The following is a 17,658-nucleotide window of genomic DNA, read 5'->3' as shown; positions in this document are numbered from 1 at the left end:
TATCAAATAAGTGGTATTACTATAATGCAGCTTATATGAACACAATAAAAAATATCATGTGCTATCTATTTTAAAAATAATGAGAAACATATTACATACATTATTTTAAACTAGGGGCAGTACAGTGGTGCAGTGGGTAGCATAATCGCCTCACAACAAGAAGGTCGCTGGTTCGAGCCCGGCTGGGTCAGTTGGCATTTCAGTGTGGAGTTTGAATGTTCTCCCTGTGTTCGCCTGGGTTTCCCCCGGGTGCTCCGGTTTCCCCTACAAGTCCAAAAACATAGTGTAGGTGAATTGGGTAAGCTAAATTGGCCGTAGTGTATGTGTGTGAATGAGTGTGTGTGGATGTTTCCCAGTGATGGGTTGCAGCTGGAAGGGCATCCGCTGCATAAAACACATGCTGGATAAGTTGCCGGTTCATTCCGCTGTGGCGACCCCAGGGACTAAGCCGAAAATAAAATAAATGAATGAATATTAAAATAGTTTTTAATACTTTGTTGTTAGCATACTGAATTAAGATACTAAATTATTTAATATTGACCTATGATTAATTTAATATTAGTAGTTGAATCACTATATATCTAAACTGCATAATTAAACAATTCTCTTAATAAAGTCTACATGAATCCTCCTTTCCTTTTTAAGTTTAATTGGTTACTCAAATCAAGTCTAATAGTTGCGTCAGCTTGCTTAAAAAAAGCTAAATGCATCTCTTGATTTTATTAGTGAAATGTTTTAATGTAATAATAATACATTTTATAATTTTATAATAAATATAGAACAAAAGTTTTAAAGTAAATATGCACTTTCTTATTTTATGCACTTTATCTTTTATCAATATTTATCTATTTTTGATTAAAATTGCATCACTCAAGATTCTTTTTTTTTTTTTTTTACTGAGCGCCTAAAATATTAAGACACCTTTCTTTTAAATGCCAATAGTGAAGAAAATACTGAAGATAATTAATTTGTTCTATAGTGCTCACTTTTGTTCTGTGATGTATTGCGATCAACAGAAATGTAACTTCAGTTTGAACAAAACCCATACTGCATTCTCATAACACAGATTTAGTCAGCTCTTTGTGTTCTGTTTTACACTCTATAACCTCTGCTGTGCTTCTAAAGGACTGTGAGAGGTGCTGTTGCCCAGAGAGAAGAGATAGTGCTCAAGCGTTCTGCTATAAAAGGCTTTGCGTCAGACAGGGTAGACAAAAAGACGACGCGCTGTCCTTTTCATCCGCTTTAAGTCTTGCATTGGATTATTATTTTACATATATTTGAAAGAAGTTGCTTGGATGTTTGAAAACCGAAGGTGCGTGTGTTTATCTGGCTTGGATTAAAACATTTGGAGGATGTTGGATTACAAGGGAGTCAATGTGAGACGGTGTATGAAATGGCGAGGAGGATTTTCTTTATTCTTTTTATCCGTGCTCCACACAGTGACCGCGCAGATTCGTTACTCCATCCCAGAAGAAATGCGGACTGGATTGTTTGTCGGGGATGTGGCGAAGGATCTCGGTTTGGACGTAAAAAGGTTGGTGTCTGGCCGTGCGCGTCTGGTTATTGACGACAGCAGACAATATGTCGAGCTAAACCGCAACAAAGGACATTTGGTGGTGAAAGAGAGGATAGACAGAGAGCAGCTCTGCGGGCAGAAATCCCCGTGTAGCTTCGGTCTTGAGATTTTACTCGAAAATCCTCTCGAGTTTTTTTCGATTACAATCGAGATTCAAGACATCAATGATCACGCGCCCGTTTTTCCTAAGAAAGAAATCATATTGGAGATCAGCGAGTCCACGCCTATAGGCACCTCTTTTTTGTTAGACACAGCAACAGATCCAGATGTAGGTTTGAATTCTCTTCAGAGCTACAGTCTGAAACCTGCTGATAATTTCGCGTTAAAGCAACACAGTCGATCAGATGGCAGCAAGTACGCAGAGATGGTGCTGCAGTCGGTGCTGGACAGAGAAAAACAGGGCGAGCACTCTCTGATCTTAACGGCTGTTGATGGTGGAGACCCGCCGCGCTCTGGAACTGTTAAGATAATCGTTAATCTTCTTGATGCCAATGATAATTCACCAATTTTTACTGACACGATGTATAAAACAAGTGTTGCTGAGAATGCAGTAAAGGGGACGATAATAACTAAAGTAAGTGCGTTTGATGCAGATCAAGGTTACAATAGCAATGTTACATATTCATTTACTCATATAGGCGAAGACGCAGCTCATCTGTTCCGAATCGGTGCGTCCACTGGTGATATAACACTCACTGGCAATTTAGATTATGAAAGTGTTCAGCAATATGAGCTTAATTTGCAGGCTAAAGACCCATGGGGCCTAACTGGTGCAAGTAAATTAGTTATAGATGTTGTTGATGTTAACGATAACAGCCCAGTTATAACCATGACGTCTTTTTCTGGTAAAATACAAGAGGATTCTCCCGCGGGCACGGTTGTAGCTTTGATAAGCGTCCAGGATTTAGACTCCGGTAAAAACGGACAGGTGCGCTTAGGTTTAGAACAAAATTCTCCCTTTACAATCAAACCATCTCCGCGCAAGTACTACACTTTGGTAACCGATGCGCCACTGGACAGGGAGAAAGTGTCTAGTTTTAACCTAACGTTAATCGCAACTGACGAGGGCAGCCCGTCATTATTTAGTAAAATAACTATTTCTCTGGATGTCACTGATATTAATGACAACGCACCAGTGTTCAGTCAACGTGAGTATAAAACTTATATATTAGAGAACAATTCTCCTGGGGTTTCTTTACTTACTCTTCAAGCAGCGGACTCTGACGCAGGGCAAAACGCGCGCATTGCGTATTATCTAATAGACACTGATGTAAATGGTTCTCCTGTCTCATCATACTTCTCTGTTAACGCAGACAATGGAATTATCCACGCAGTGCGGTCATTTGATTACGAACAGATGAAAGAGTTTAAAATACATGTGAGAGCGCAGGATGGCGGGTCTCCACCTCTCGGTTCAAATGCTACAGTTGTCGTTAACGTGCAAGACCAGAATGACAACGCGCCTCAGGTTCTGTATCCGGTGCAGTCAGGCGCTTCTGTGGTGGCTGAAATAGTGCCTCGTTCGGCAGATGTGGGTTATCTGGTGACTAAAGTGGTGGCTGTTGATGTGGACTCTGGACAGAATGCCTGGCTCTCCTATAAACTACACAAAGCCACAGACAAGGCGCTGTTTGAAGTGGGCGCACAGAATGGAGAAATAAAAACTGTCCGGCAAGTGACAGATAAAGATGCTGTCAAACAAAGACTCACTGTTGTAGTGGAGGACAACGGGCAGCCCTCTCGATCAGCTACAGTCAATGTTAACGTGGCGGTGGCGGACAGCTTCCCTGAGGTGCTCTCGGAGTTCACTGACTTTACGCACGACAAGGAATACAACGACAACCTGACTTTCTATCTCGTCTTGGCTTTGGCTGCAGTCTCGTTTCTTTTCATAACTTGTTTAGTCGTAATAATATCGGTCAAAATCTACAGATGGAGGCAGTCTCGCCTGTATTTTCAAACCAATCTTCCTGTTATTCCGTATTATCCGCCGCGTTACGCGGACACTGTTGGCTCGGGAACTATGCAGCACGTGCATAATTATGAGATTTACAGAACCACAGACTCTAGAAAAAGTGATATGAAATATTTCGGACCCATCAGTCAAAGTCTGATGAGTGTTGACGCGAGCGGAGCAGGAACAATTCAGAAGGAGACGTCAGTGGCTGACTCTTCCGATGTGCGCAGCACACTGGTGAGTCTTCACAAGATATTTGCTTTTAATTATCACTTATTGTACTTAATAGTACTTAGTGTTAATAATGTGTTCTCAAATGTGCTCGGATTGCTTTTTGTGATGTTTTGAACTAGCGTATGGAATTTATTAATTTTATTTTATTTATATGGTTTATATGTATGTGGTTTATATAGCTTATATAGTTTATATATATAAATTATATGAAAACACTTGGTGCACAATCATGTGAATATGGCTAAAGTCCGTCTTTAAACTCCCTGTTCTGTGTTGCGCTGTCCATGGTGCTGAAACGTGTGGCCTCATTTTCACACATTTTTTTCCTCAACATCTACTGTATGAGATGATCACACGTTGTCTAATATTATAAAATATACATGTATACTATAATTATTAGTTTGGGCTTCTTAATTTTAAAATCAAATGTTTTTAATTGTATTTTTTAAAGTGCTGCAGCTGTAAGCACCCAACCTATTTGCGAAACTACCCTCTTTATATCAAAAAATTTACTGCATATTGTGTTACTTTGGCTTGTTAATGCACTGTTTGAACAGCAAGGGCCGCTGTTGATTTGAGAAAGATTATTTGGCTTGCTTCGTCACGCAGTTGTCTTTACGCCCTCCCCATTTTCTATCGTTGTGACCTGCTCCCTCAACATTTTTTTATTCAGAGCTGTGTGAGTGAGAAACGAAGGTGTGTCCTCGTATTCATTGCATTAATTTCTTCCTCCTAAACATCTTGGATTATATCTCAGCATCTAGCTTGTTTGGATTCATAATTTGTTAACGTTTGCATTATGATTCAACGCGGCATTTCGATGAAAAAATGCGGTCATCGGCCTTGGCAGTTGAAAATGCTGTGGTTCCTGCCTATGTTTTTTTCTTGCTCTTTTTATACTGCAAACGCACAGATACGCTATTCCATTCCGGAGGAGATGAAGAAAGGATCACTCATAGGTAATGTAGCACAAGATTTAGGGCTGGATTTAAAAAGGCTTCGATCGGGTCGAGCGCGTATCGTGACCGGAGAAAGCGCTCAGTACGCAGAGCTGAAAACAGACAAAGGGATTCTAGTCGTGAGTGAGAGAATAGACCGAGAGCAGCTATGCGGCGACACCACGCCATGCAGCTTCAGCTTCGAGATCATCCTAGAGAACCCAATGGAGCTGCACCCAGTAACCATTGAAATATTGGATGAAAATGATCACGCGCCGTCGTTTCAGAACAAAGAGTTAAAATTCGAGATTAACGAGTCTGCAGCGCTGGGTTCACGCTTTTTGTTGGAAAGCGCGGATGATCACGATGTAGGCGTGAACGCGCTGCAGAATTACATCTTATCAACAAATAATAATTTTATTTTAAAGCAGCACTCAAATCCTGACGGAAGTAAATATGCAGAAATGGTTTTGCAGAAAGCGCTAGACAGAGAGGAGCATCCTCATTTATCTCTGAAGCTGATTGCTGTAGATGGAGGAAACCCGCAGAGATCTGGCTCTGTTATTATAGATGTTACTGTTTTAGATGTTAATGATAATGCTCCTGTGTTTAACCAGACAGTTTATAGGGCATCTGTTATGGAGAATGCACAGAAAGGCACTTATATTACTACTGTTAACGCCACCGATGCAGATAGTGGATCAAACGGACGAATAACTTATAATTTCTATAAACAAAAGGGAGCTGCTGCGCAATTATTCAACATTGACAGCAACACCGGCATTATTTCTGTTGTTGGAGAAATCGATCACGAAAAGGATACAAAATTTGAACTTACAGTTGAAGCTAGAGATCAGGGTGGATTAACAGACTCGAGTAAAATTACATTGGATGTCATTGATGTAAACGACAATGCACCTGTCATTAATGCGATGTCTTTCTCGAGCACAGTATCTGAAGATGCGCCACCGGACACCACGATTGCAATAATTAACGTTAAAGACGCAGACACCGATGATAACGGCAAGGTCAGTTGTTTTATTGAAGGATCTGAAGATTTTGTCATAAAATCGACTTTAAGAAATTATTATTCTTTAGTCACAAATGCTGTTTTGGATCGTGAGAAATTGTCGGAGTACAACATCACTGTTATCGCTACTGATTCCGGAAAGCCGGCTCTAACAAGCAGAAAAACGTTTAATCTAAAAGTGGTTGATGTTAATGATAATGCACCAGTATTTAAGGAAAGAGTTTACAATTCATATTTGCCAGAGAATAATTCACCTGGCGTTTCTATTCTCAGAGTTAGAGCTCACGACCCGGATGAAAATCAGAATGCTCGTATATCCTACATTCTTGATGAGGGCGATTTGGGTGGGTTTCCTGTAGGCACGTATGTTTCTGTTAACGCTGAGAGCGGGGTGGTGCACGCAGTGCGCTCGTTTGATTATGAGCAGGTCAAAAACATTAAGATAACCATTAAAGCGCAGGATGGAGGCTCTCCTCCGCTTTCTAGCAACGTAACAGTGAACATTTTCATCCAAGACCAGAACGACAACGCGCCTCAGGTTCTGTATCCGGTCCAGTCAGGCGCTTCTGTGGTGGCTGAAATAGTGCCTCGTTCGGCAGATGTGGGTTATCTGGTGACTAAAGTGGTGGCTGTTGATGTGGACTCTGGACAGAATGCCTGGCTCTCCTATAAACTGCACAAAGCCACAGACAGGGCGCTGTTTGAAGTGGGCGCACAGAATGGAGAAATAAGAACTGTCCGGCAAGTGACAGATAAAGATGCTGTCAAACAAAGACTCACTGTTGTAGTGGAGGACAACGGGCAGCCCTCTCGATCAGCTACAGTCAATGTTAACGTGGCGGTGGCGGACAGCTTCCCTGAGGTGCTCTCGGAGTTCACTGACTTTACGCACGACAAGGAATACAACAATAATCTGACTTTCTATTTGGTTCTGGCCTTGGCAGCAGTCTCGTTTCTTTTCATAACATGTTTAGTCATCATTATTTCTGTAAAAATCTACAGATGGAGACAATCTCGTCTGTTTTATAAATCCAGTCTTCCGGTTATTCCGTATTATCCGCCGCGTTACGCGGACACTGTTGGAACAGGGACACTGCAGCACGCGTACAATTATGAGGTTTACAGAACTACCGATTCCAGAAAAAGTGACTATAAGTTTGTCAGACCTGCAAGTCAGAACGTGCTGATAGTGGATCCTAATTCTACAGGAACAGTGCAGCGCGCGCCCATGGAGAACAAGATGCTGGATGAATTAGATTCGCCGGTAGAGGTGAGAATTAATGAATTAATTTATTTACTCATATAATTTAATACAGTGTGATAAATTTAGTTTGAAATCAACTTTTGAGCAGATGTGGTTGATCTTTAAGTTTTATTTTTAAAGCTGTGTCTTGTATTTCATGTTAGAAAAAACATGTAATATTTTACGCAGTTTTATCTTCACGCAAAACTGTATTAATTTCTGCACCTCCTCAGTGGAGAGCATTTCTATCAGGTATTGTCTTACAGTAGATGCAGTCTCGTAACGCTGATTTTGAACTCTAAGGGCCGCTGTTGGTCAAAGAAACGCTTGGTTTGTAATTTGCTTTCTGTCCCACTAAACCCTGGCCCCACCCCATCATGCGCACTGTGACGCTCTCTCTGTTTCATTCCTTACGGGTTGGTGAGGGAGTGACACTGTCTTTTTCTCTCCCAAACGAATGCAAAACGTTTTGTAGTGCTGCCTTTGAATGTTATTTCATCCCATTGAGTTTTGGAAATATTGATGTTGGACTTGCTTTCTATCGAGTATGGCTGTTAAGGATTTTTATCGAAATGGATGTACTAGATGGACTTTTTTCCCTCGACAGCAGTGGCAAGTATTGTTTTTCATCTCGTGCTGTTTTCATTTCGGCATCTCTCAAATCCGGTACTCCATCCCTGAAGAAATGAGTAAAGGTTCGCTAATTGGTAATGTAGCACAGGATCTGGGGCTGGATTTAAAAAGGCTTCGATCGGGTCGAGCGCGTATCGTGACTGGAGAAAGCGCTCAGTACGCAGAGCTGAAAACAGACAAAGGGATTCTAGTCGTGAGTGAGAGAATAGACCGAGAGCAGCTATGCGGCGACACCACGCCATGCAGCTTCAGCTTCGAGATCATTCTGGAAAACCCAATCGAACTGCATCAGGTAACTGTTGAAATCATAGACGTAAACGATAACTCCCCTGCATTCCAGAAAAACAACATTAATTTTGAAATAAGCGAATCTGCGACTCCTGGTTCACGCTTTGCATTAGAGAGTGCGCATGATGCTGATGTAGAATTAAATTCGTTGCAAAATTATATTCTCACCAGAAACAATTATTTTGTCTTAAAACAACATTCTAATCCCGACGGAAGCAGGTATGTTGAGATGGTCCTTGATAAAGCGTTAGACAGGGAGGAGCATCCTCATTTATCTCTGAAGCTGATTGCTGTAGATGGAGGAAACCCGCAGAGGTCTGGCTCTGTTAATATAGAGGTTACTGTTTTAGACGCGAATGACAACGCACCTGTGTTTAACCAGACAATTTATAGAGCATCTGTGATGGAGAATGCACAGAAAGGCACTTACATTACTACTGTTAATGCCACCGATGCAGATAGTGGATCAAACGGACATATCACGTTCTCCTTCTCCGATATGAAAGAACAGTCGAGAGGTATTTTTAACATCGATGAAAACATTGGCTTGGTGTCTGTTTTAGGAAACATTGACTTTGAGAAAGACAAACGTTTTGAGATCAGAGTTAAAGCAACAGACCAAGGAGGTCTGACGAGTACAAGTAAGCTCATAATCGAAGTAGTGGATGTTAATGATAATGCGCCGGTAATTACTCTCATGTCTCTCTCGAGTCCTGTATCCGAGGATGCGCCACCAGGTACAACAATTGCAGTGGTTAATATCAAAGATTCTGACTCTGGGAGAAATGGACAGGTTTTGTGCGTCATTAATGAAAACATCCCGTTCAAAATCAAATCATCCCTCTCTAACTATTATAATTTGATCACAGATGCCTTTCTTGATCGTGAAACTCAGTCGCAGTATAATATAACAGTGACTGCAACCGATTCAGGTTCACCTGCGCTCTCGAGCTCAAAAACTCTCAGCCTTAAAGTGTCTGACATCAACGATAATGCGCCAGTTTTTGATCAAAAAAGCTATTCAGCACAATTTATTGAGAATAATACTCCAGGGTTGTCTATATGTAGTGTTACGGCGAGAGATTTAGACTGGAATCAAAACTCCCGAGTGTCTTATTATTTAGAGGATGCGCATATTAGCGGAGCGCCGATTTCCTCTTACGTGTCTATAAACTCCGAGAATGGCGTGTTACACGCAGTGCGTTCGTTTGATTACGAGCAAATTAAACAGATTAGTTTCGTTGTAAAAGCGCAGGACGGAGGCTCTCCTCCTCTCAGCAGCAACGTGAGCGTCAAAATCCTGATTCAGGACCAGAATGACAACGCGCCTCAGGTTCTGTATCCGGTCCAGTCAGGCGCTTCTGTGGTGGCTGAAATAGTGCCTCGTTCGGCAGATGTGGGTTATCTGGTGACTAAAGTGGTGGCTGTTGATGTGGACTCTGGACAGAATGCCTGGCTCTCCTATAAACTGCACAAAGCCACAGACAGGGCGCTGTTTGAAGTGGGCGCACAGAATGGAGAAATAAGAACTGTCCGGCAAGTGACAGATAAAGATGCTGTCAAACAAAGACTCACTGTTGTAGTGGAGGACAACGGGCAGCCCTCTCGATCAGCTACAGTCAATGTTAACGTGGCGGTGGCGGACAGCTTCCCTGAGGTGCTCTCGGAGTTCACTGACTTTACGCACGACAAGGAATACAACGACAACCTGACTTTCTATCTCGTCTTGGCCTTGGCTGTAGTGTCGTTTCTCTTTATCGTGTCCATCATCGCCATACTGTCAGTCAAATGCTACAGATGGAGACGCGAGCGGATGTTTTATAAGTCAGGAGCGAATCTTCCGGTTATACCGTATTATCCGCCTCTTTACGCAGATGTAGGAGGCACGGGAACTTTACAGCACGTGTACAATTATGAGGTTTGCAGAACCACTGACTCCAGAAAGAGTGATGTGAAATACGGCAGACCTTGCAGTGAGAGCATTATTAGTCTGGACACCAGTGGAACACAGACACTCACGCATGCGCAAAGAGGAAAACTGGTCAGTGGAGATTTTGATGATCAGGTGAGAAATGTTTTATAATTTTTTGCGATGCTTTAGATATTTTTTTATTAAGACTTTAAATTTAGCTTGAGTTGTTGACACGTTCACTAATTGTCTCTGCATCAATTGCTATATATATATACATTTTAATTTCTTTAGTTTAATTTGGGTGCTTCATTCTGCTGTCGTGACCCCTGATAAATCAGGGACTGAAAGCCAAAGAAAAGTGAATGATTTGGTGGACTTTTAGTAGTGTATATGTTATATTCAGCAGCTATTTTCTGAAAATAATTGTTCTCTATTGTTTGTGGATTAAACGATTCCTAAATACTGGAAAAGCAAAAGTCTGATATTTGATCCGCTACAAGCAGATTTTTGGTTTTGTGTTCATTTTTTTGTTCAGTAGAGTTTGCTTTTAATTTGTTTTTAATATTATATTTTAAATTTTCTTATCACTTTCTCATCAAATGCTGTCTCACAGTATATTCTTCTGAAATATAGGCTGGAGATTTAGTGTCCAAGTTAACATCACTTTCATTTTTGTCATCCAGTGAGCAATTATAGCCAGTGTTTGCTTCGCTGACCGTGGTGCTGAAATGTGGTTATGGTGGTCATTACCCTCTTATTCTTCTCTGCTCTCTATAAATATGATAATTGTTAGATTTTCCTCATTTTAATGATCTGTCCCCCTTTTAAAACTAAACTCTACAAAATGTTGTGTATTAATCGACCATTGTTGCCTGTAATTTTGCATTTCGGCCACTTTTTGTTTATCTGATAGGTGTTTATGTTGGGCCTGATCAATCTTGTAATCCCGAAATAAATAAATATATCTATTTAATTATTAATTTCTTCATTTATTCCGTTTTTTCTCAAAATTTTAATACATGTATATTTTACGTAGCTGTTTTTTTTTTTAGATTTATAAGTCTGCACATTTAGTACACTGCTTTCTGATATCTGTATGATACTGAGTTAAAGGTTTATTAATTTGATAGATTCTGTAGTTCTTCAGAATGAACTCATAGTGCCGCTGTTGGTCAATATGTCAGTGTAGAGAGCAGATCTGCTGCAGTTCCACCCCCATCATCTCCATATTATTAGAGAGAGACAGAAGCTGAGAGCACAGTCTGAGGAGGAGAGAGAAGACAAAACACCGACATACTCTATTCATTATCATTCTCTTGGAAATACTTATTATTTTGTTGCTAGTTCATGTATCTTTGGATTTATTCATGATTTTCTGGAGCGTTTTGGACTGATTTTGATTTCTGCTTTAATCTTCCTTCTCTGGTCTTCTGCAAAATGTCGGACAGAACAATGGCGCGGCAAGTACTGCTGTTTATTTGGTTTCTCTCTCTCAGTTTAGCTCTCGGGCAGGTCAGTTACTCCATTCCTGAGGAAATGGCCAAAGGCTCTTCAGTCGGGAACATAGCGCAGGATTTGGGTTTAGATTTAAAGAGGCTGAAATCGGGGAAAGCGCGGATTTATACAGGAGACAGCGCTGAATACATCGAGCTGAATAAAGAAAGAGGAGTCCTCCTTATCAAAGAGAGAATAGACCGAGAGGCGCTGTGCGGACAGACAACGCCTTGCGCGCTACATTTTCAGATTATACTCGAAAATCCCATCGAGTTTTTTACAGTTACTATTGAAATAACAGATGTAAATGACAACACTCCTGGTTTTGAGAAGAGCATGATCATTTTCAAAATTAGTGAATCCGCTATTTTAGGCTCTAAATTTATGTTGGAGCCTGCTGTTGATCTTGACGTGGGAATTAATGGCCTTCAAAGCTATATGCTGAAACCAACAGATAATTTTAACCTTAAATATAAAAATCAAGCAGGAGACGGGAAAAACGTGGAAATGATTTTGCAAAAGCCTTTAGATCGTGAAAAACAGAATGAAATAAAATTAGTCCTCACAGCTGTTGATGGAGGAGATCCTCAGTTATCTGGAAGTATAGATATTCACATCACTGTGTTAGACGCAAACGACAATGCGCCTGTGTTCATGCAGTCCGTTTATAAAGCAACTGTTACTGAAAATGCGCCAAAAGACACTATTGTGTCCACAGTGAGCGCAACTGACGCCGATGAAGGTATAAATAGTAAAATTGAGTATTCCATTGCCAACAGGCAAGATAATATCCGACAGCTATTTGCTATAAATAAAGATAATGGTCAAGTCAGAGTGGTCGGCATAATAGACTTTGAGAAAGCTCGTAATTACGAGATAAATGTTCAAGCCAGTGATCATGTTGGTTTTACAGATTCATGTAAAGTAATAATTGATGTAATTGATGTCAATGATAATACTCCAGTGATCAATATTATGTCCAAAACAAACGTGATAGCTGAAAATTCCGCTTCTGAGACTGTGGTTACAATAATTAATGTTCAGGATGCTGATTCGGGAGAAAATGGGAAAGTTCAGTGTTCTGTTAATGAAAATATTCCGTTTTCTCTAAAATCAACAAATAATAATTTCTTCAGTTTAGTCACTGATGGAGATTTAGACCGCGAGCGAGAGTCTGAGTATAACATTAGTGTGACGTGTGCTGATGAGGGCGTGCCCTCTCTCTCCAGCAGCGTCACTCTCTCCTTACAGATATCAGATGTGAATGATAACGCGCCTGTCTTTGAGAAGAGCTCATATCAGGCCTCCGTTCAAGAAAACAACACACCTGGTCTTTCCATATTCACAGTCAGAGCCAGAGACGCAGATTTTAACCAGAACGCCCGTGTGTCCTACATACTGGAGGACTCGTCGGTTAACGGAGTGCCCGTCTCCTCGTTAGTGTCCGTTAGTGCTGATAGTGGAGTCATACATGCAGTGCGATCTTTCGATTACGAGCAGATCAAAGAGTTCCAGTTCCGCGTAAAAGCGCAGGACGGAGGCTCTCCTCCTCTCAGCAGCAACGTGAGCGTCAAAATCCTGATTCAGGACCAGAATGACAACGCGCCTCAGGTTCTGTATCCGGTCCAGTCAGGCGCTTCTGTGGTGGCTGAAATAGTGCCTCGTTCGGCAGATGTGGGTTATCTGGTGACTAAAGTGGTGGCTGTTGATGTGGACTCTGGACAGAATGCCTGGCTCTCCTATAAACTGCACAAAGCCACAGACAGGGCGCTGTTTGAAGTGGGCGCACAGAATGGAGAAATAAGAACTGTCCGGCAAGTGACAGATAAAGATGCTGTCAAACAAAGACTCACTGTTGTAGTGGAGGACAACGGGCAGCCCTCTCGATCAGCTACAGTCAATGTTAACGTGGCGGTGGCGGACAGCTTCCCTGAGGTGCTCTCGGAGTTCTCTGACTTTACGCACGACAAGGAATACAACGACAACCTGACTTTCTATCTCGTCTTGGCCTTGGCTGTAGTGTCGTTTCTCTTTATCGTGTCCATCATCGCCATACTGTCAGTCAAATGCTACAGATGGAGACGCGAGCGGATGTTTTATAAGTCTGGAGCGAATCTTCCGGTTATTCCGTATTATCCGCCTCTTTACGCAGATGTAGGAGGCACAGGAACTTTACAGCACGTGTACAATTATGAGGTTTGCAGAACCACTGACTCCAGAAAGAGTGATGTGAAATACGGCAGACCTTGCAGTGAGAGCATCATTAGTCTGGACACCAGTGGAACACAGACACTCACGCATGCGCAAAGAGGAAAACTGGTCAGTGGAGATTTTGATGATCAGGTGAGAAATGTTTTATAACCTTTGCGATGCTTTAAATTATTATTTTTTTAAGATTTTAGATTTAGTTTGAATTGTTGACACGTTTACTAATTGTCTCTGCTTCAGAACTAGTTTTTTTATGAAATTTTCTTGCAGAAAACTTAATTTTATTGATATATTTTAAATTGTTTAGTTAGTTTAATTCGGGTGGTTCATTCTGCTGTCGTGACCCCTGATAAATCAAGGACTGAAAGCCGAAGGACTGTGAGTGATTTTAATGTGGCGTACTATTAGTACCGTACGGGCTATATTTGGCAGCTATTTTCTGAAAATAACTGTTCTCTATTTTTGTGAAATAAACGAGTCTTAAAAGCTGAAATGGAAAAAGTCTGATATTTTTCTGCCTCATGCAGACTGATTTTCGGTCTTGTTTTCATTTACGTTAAGTATAAATTTCATTAATCCTGTTTTTAAGTATAATCCTTTTTTCACTCTCTTTTTTTGTTGAGGTTTCGCAGTTTATACTGAATACAGGCCAGGGATTTAGTGTCCACGTTAAATTCACTTTCATTTGTTTTGTTCATCCAGTGAGCAGTTATAGCCAGTGTTTGCGTTTGTTTCGCTGACCGTGGTGCTGAAATGCGGTGATGCGGTTATTAACCTCATATCCTTCTCATGTCTTTAAAAAAAACAATGATTTTTTTTTATCTGTTTAATGATATTTCTCCCTGTAAAAGTAAACTATACACCATGTTATATATCAACGGATAATTGTTCCGTAAATTGTTGTACTTTTAGGCATTTCTTGTTTATCTGATCAGTTCATATGCGTCCTAGGCGATCTTGTAATCACAAAATAAATTTATTAGATATTGTTTATTCAGTTTATATACAAACTCCTAATTATTGCGCACGTATATAGTTGTGTGTGTTTTTTTAAAGATTTATAATACTGCAGATTTAGTACACTGCTTTCTGAGATGTGTATGATACTGAGGTAAAGCTTTATATATTTAATAGTTTCTGTAGTTCTTCAGAATGAACTCATAGTGCCGCTGTTGGTCAATATGTCAGTGTAGAGAGCAGATCTGCTGCAGTTCCACCCCCATCATCTCCATATTATTAGAGAGAGACAGAAGCTGAGAGCACAGTCTGAGGAGGACAGAGAAGACAAAACACGGAGATACTCTATTCATTATCATTCTCTTGGATTTTACTGATTTTTTTCATTCTTTTTACATTGGATACACGTGATTCCCTTCACTTTCTAGGATCAGATTATTTGCCTTCTGCTTCAATCTTCCTTCTCTGGTCTTCTGCAAAATGTCGGACAGAACAATGGCGCGGCAAGTACTGCTGTTTATTTGGTTTCTCTCTCTCAGTTCAGCTCTCGGGCAGGTCAGTTACTCCATTCCTGAGGAAATGGCCAAAGGCTCTTTAGTCGGGAACATAGCGCAGGATTTGGGTTTAGATTTAAAGAGGCTGAAATCGGGGAAAGCGCGGATTTATACAGGAGACAGCGCTGAATACATCGAGCTGAATAAAGAAAGAGGAGTCCTCCTTATCAAAGAGAGAATAGACCGAGAGGCGCTGTGCGGACAGACAACGCCTTGCGCGCTGCATTTTCAGATCATACTCGAAAATCCCATGGAGTTTTTTAGTGTTAATATTGAGGTTGTTGACATAAATGACAATGCACCATTTTTTGAAAAAAGTGAGATTATATTTAGGATTAGTGAATCTGCCACCATAAATACAAAATTTACTATAGAACCTGCCAGAGATCTTGACGTCGGGATTAACGGTCTTCAGACCTACTCATTAAAACCAACAGATAATTTTGTCCTAAAATTTAAGAGTCAGTCGGGAGAAGGGCAAAATATCGAAATGATTTTACAAAAACCTCTTGATCGTGAGAAGCAGGAACATTTGTCCTTAACATTAACGGCTATTGATGGTGGAGATCCTCAGATGTCTGGCAATATACAGATAAATATTCTTGTATTAGATGTGAACGATAACGCTCCTGTTTTCTCACAGTCTGTTTATAAAACTGCTGTGACTGAAAATTCCCCAAAAGGCACAATAGTGACGACCGTGAGTGCGTCAGATCTTGATCAAGGAGTAAATGGTGAAATTACATATACTATATCAAACACACTAGACAAAGTACGAGAAGTATTTGAAATAAGCGAGACTGATGGTAAAGTAAGATTGATCGGTCTGGTTGATTATGAACAAGCTCGACACTTTGAGATACGCGTACAAGCGAGTGATCATGGAGGCTTTACTGATTCTTGTAAAATCATTGTGGATGTCATTGATGTTAATGATAATACTCCAGTGATCAATATCATGTCTAAAACAAACGTGATAGCTGAAAATTCCGCTTCTGAGACTGTGGTTACAATGATTAATATTCAGGATGTTGATTCGGGAGAAAATGGAAAAGTTCAGTGTTCTGTTAATGAAAATATTCCGTTTTCTCTTAAATCCAATAATAATAATTTCTTCAGTTTAGTCACTGATGGAGATTTAGACCGCGAGCGAGAGTCTGAGTATAACATCAGTGTGACGTGTGCTGATGAGGGCGTGCCCTCTCTCTCCAGCAGCGTCACTCTCTCCTTACAGATATCAGATGTGAATGATAACGCGCCTATCTTTGAGAAGAGCTCATATCAGGCCTCTGTTCAAGAAAACAACACACCTGGTCTTTCCATATTCACAGTCAGAGCCAGAGACGCAGATTTTAACCAGAACGCCCGTGTGTCCTACATACTGGAGGACTCGTCGGTTAACGGAGTGTCCGTCTCCTCGTTAGTGTCCGTTAGTGCTGATAGTGGAGTCATACATGCAGTGCGATCTTTCGATTACGAGCAGATCAAAGAGTTCCAGTTCCGCGTAAAAGCGCAGGACGGAGGCTCTCCTCCTCTCAGCAGCAACGTGAGCGTCAAAATCCTGATTCAGGACCAGAATGACAACGCGCCTCAGGTTCTGTATCCGGTCCAGTCAGGCGCTTCTGTGGTGGCTGAAATAGTGCCTCGTTCGGCAGATGTGGGTTATCTGGTGACTAAAGTGGTGGCTGTTGATGTGGACTCTGGACAGAATGCCTGGCTCTCCTATAAACTGCACAAAGCCACAGACAGGGCGCTGTTTGAAGTGGGCGCACAGAATGGAGAAATAAGAACTGTCCGGCAAGTGACAGATAAAGATGCTGTCAAACAAAGACTCACTGTTGTAGTGGAGGACAACGGGCAGCCCTCTCGATCAGCTACAGTCAATGTTAACGTGGCGGTGGCGGACAGCTTCCCTGAGGTGCTCTCGGAGTTCACCGACTTTACGCACGACAAGGAATACAACGACAACCTGACTTTCTATCTCGTCTTGGCCTTGGCTGTAGTGTCGTTTCTCTTTATCGTGTCCATCATCGCCATACTGTCAGTCAAATGCTACAGATGGAGACGCGAGCGGATGTTTTATAAGTCTGGAGCGAATCTTCCGGTTATTCCGTATTATCCGCCTCTTTACGCAGATGTAGGAGGCACAGGAACTTTACAGCACGTGTACAATTATGAGGTTTGCAGAACCACTGACTCCAGAAAGAGTGATGTGAAATACGGCAGACCTTGCAGTGAGAGCATTATTAGTCTGGACACCAGTGGGACACAGACACTCACGCATGCGCAAAGGGGAAAACTGGTCAACGAATCATTTGATGATCAGGTGAGATTTCTTTTTAAATCTCAGTGTATTTGTGTAGCAGCATTTTTAACAGCCAAACACTAAATGATTCGTGCATAAAATGTGTCCACCACTTTGCGGACATTAACAAGTAAGTTATCTCCATACCCTTGTGTTTCATGGTTGCATCGTTTCAGTATTTTTACGTAATTTAATAATACGGACCTAATTTGAATTATGTTAATGTATGTATTGAGTTTCTCTGGTTTAATTTAATTTCTTCAATGAAGGAATGTCCGATTTCAAATAATCAGATTTTTTCTGATCTCACATTTTTATTTTATATACCT

The 17,658-nt window shown here is 41.1% G+C and overlaps 2 protein-coding genes and 2 pseudogenes across 7 annotated transcripts in view; all 4 read left to right on the top strand.

Annotated features, from left to right (window-relative positions):
* The window catches only part of LOC130240345 (putative protocadherin beta-18), a 287,342-nt gene that overhangs the window by 165,704 nt on the left and 103,980 nt on the right, over nucleotides 1-17,658 (top strand). Inside the window, exon 1 of one of the 6 annotated variants that reach the window (XM_056471823.1) lies at nucleotides 1,243-3,770. The exons of 4 other annotated variants lie outside the window; for them this stretch is intronic. In XM_056471823.1, the coding sequence (XP_056327798.1) occupies nucleotides 1,353-3,770 (2,418 nt within the window). In that variant the 5' untranslated portion in view covers nucleotides 1,243-1,352. Of the gene's footprint in view, nucleotides 1-1,242; nucleotides 3,771-4,533; nucleotides 7,006-17,658 lie in introns of those variants that run through there. One more of the 6 variants, XM_056471821.1, reaches the window with a different exon arrangement.
* Nucleotides 7,477-9,982, top strand: pcdh2g17 (protocadherin 2 gamma 17). Its single transcript, XM_056472870.1, has one exon. It carries the CDS (start codon nucleotides 7,526-7,528, stop codon nucleotides 9,980-9,982), a length of 2,457 nt encoding a protein of 818 aa, XP_056328845.1. The 5' UTR covers nucleotides 7,477-7,525.
* Nucleotides 10,910-13,586, top strand: LOC130240351 (protocadherin gamma-A11-like; annotated as a pseudogene).
* LOC130241137 (protocadherin beta-16-like) lies at nucleotides 14,737-17,202 on the top strand (annotated as a pseudogene).

The sequence above is a fragment of the Danio aesculapii genome, chromosome 14, assembly GCF_903798145.1.
Source record: "Danio aesculapii chromosome 14, fDanAes4.1, whole genome shotgun sequence".
NCBI classification, from domain to species: Eukaryota; Metazoa; Chordata; class Actinopteri; order Cypriniformes; family Danionidae; genus Danio; species Danio aesculapii.
Note: the sequence above shows the minus strand (reverse complement) of the source record. Positions and strands in the feature narration are given on the sequence as shown.

Coding starts and splice junctions, on each gene's coding strand:
- pcdh2g17 (XM_056472870.1), top strand. CDS start 7,526: ATGGCTGTTAAGGATTTTTATCGAAATGGATGTACTAGATGGACTTTT.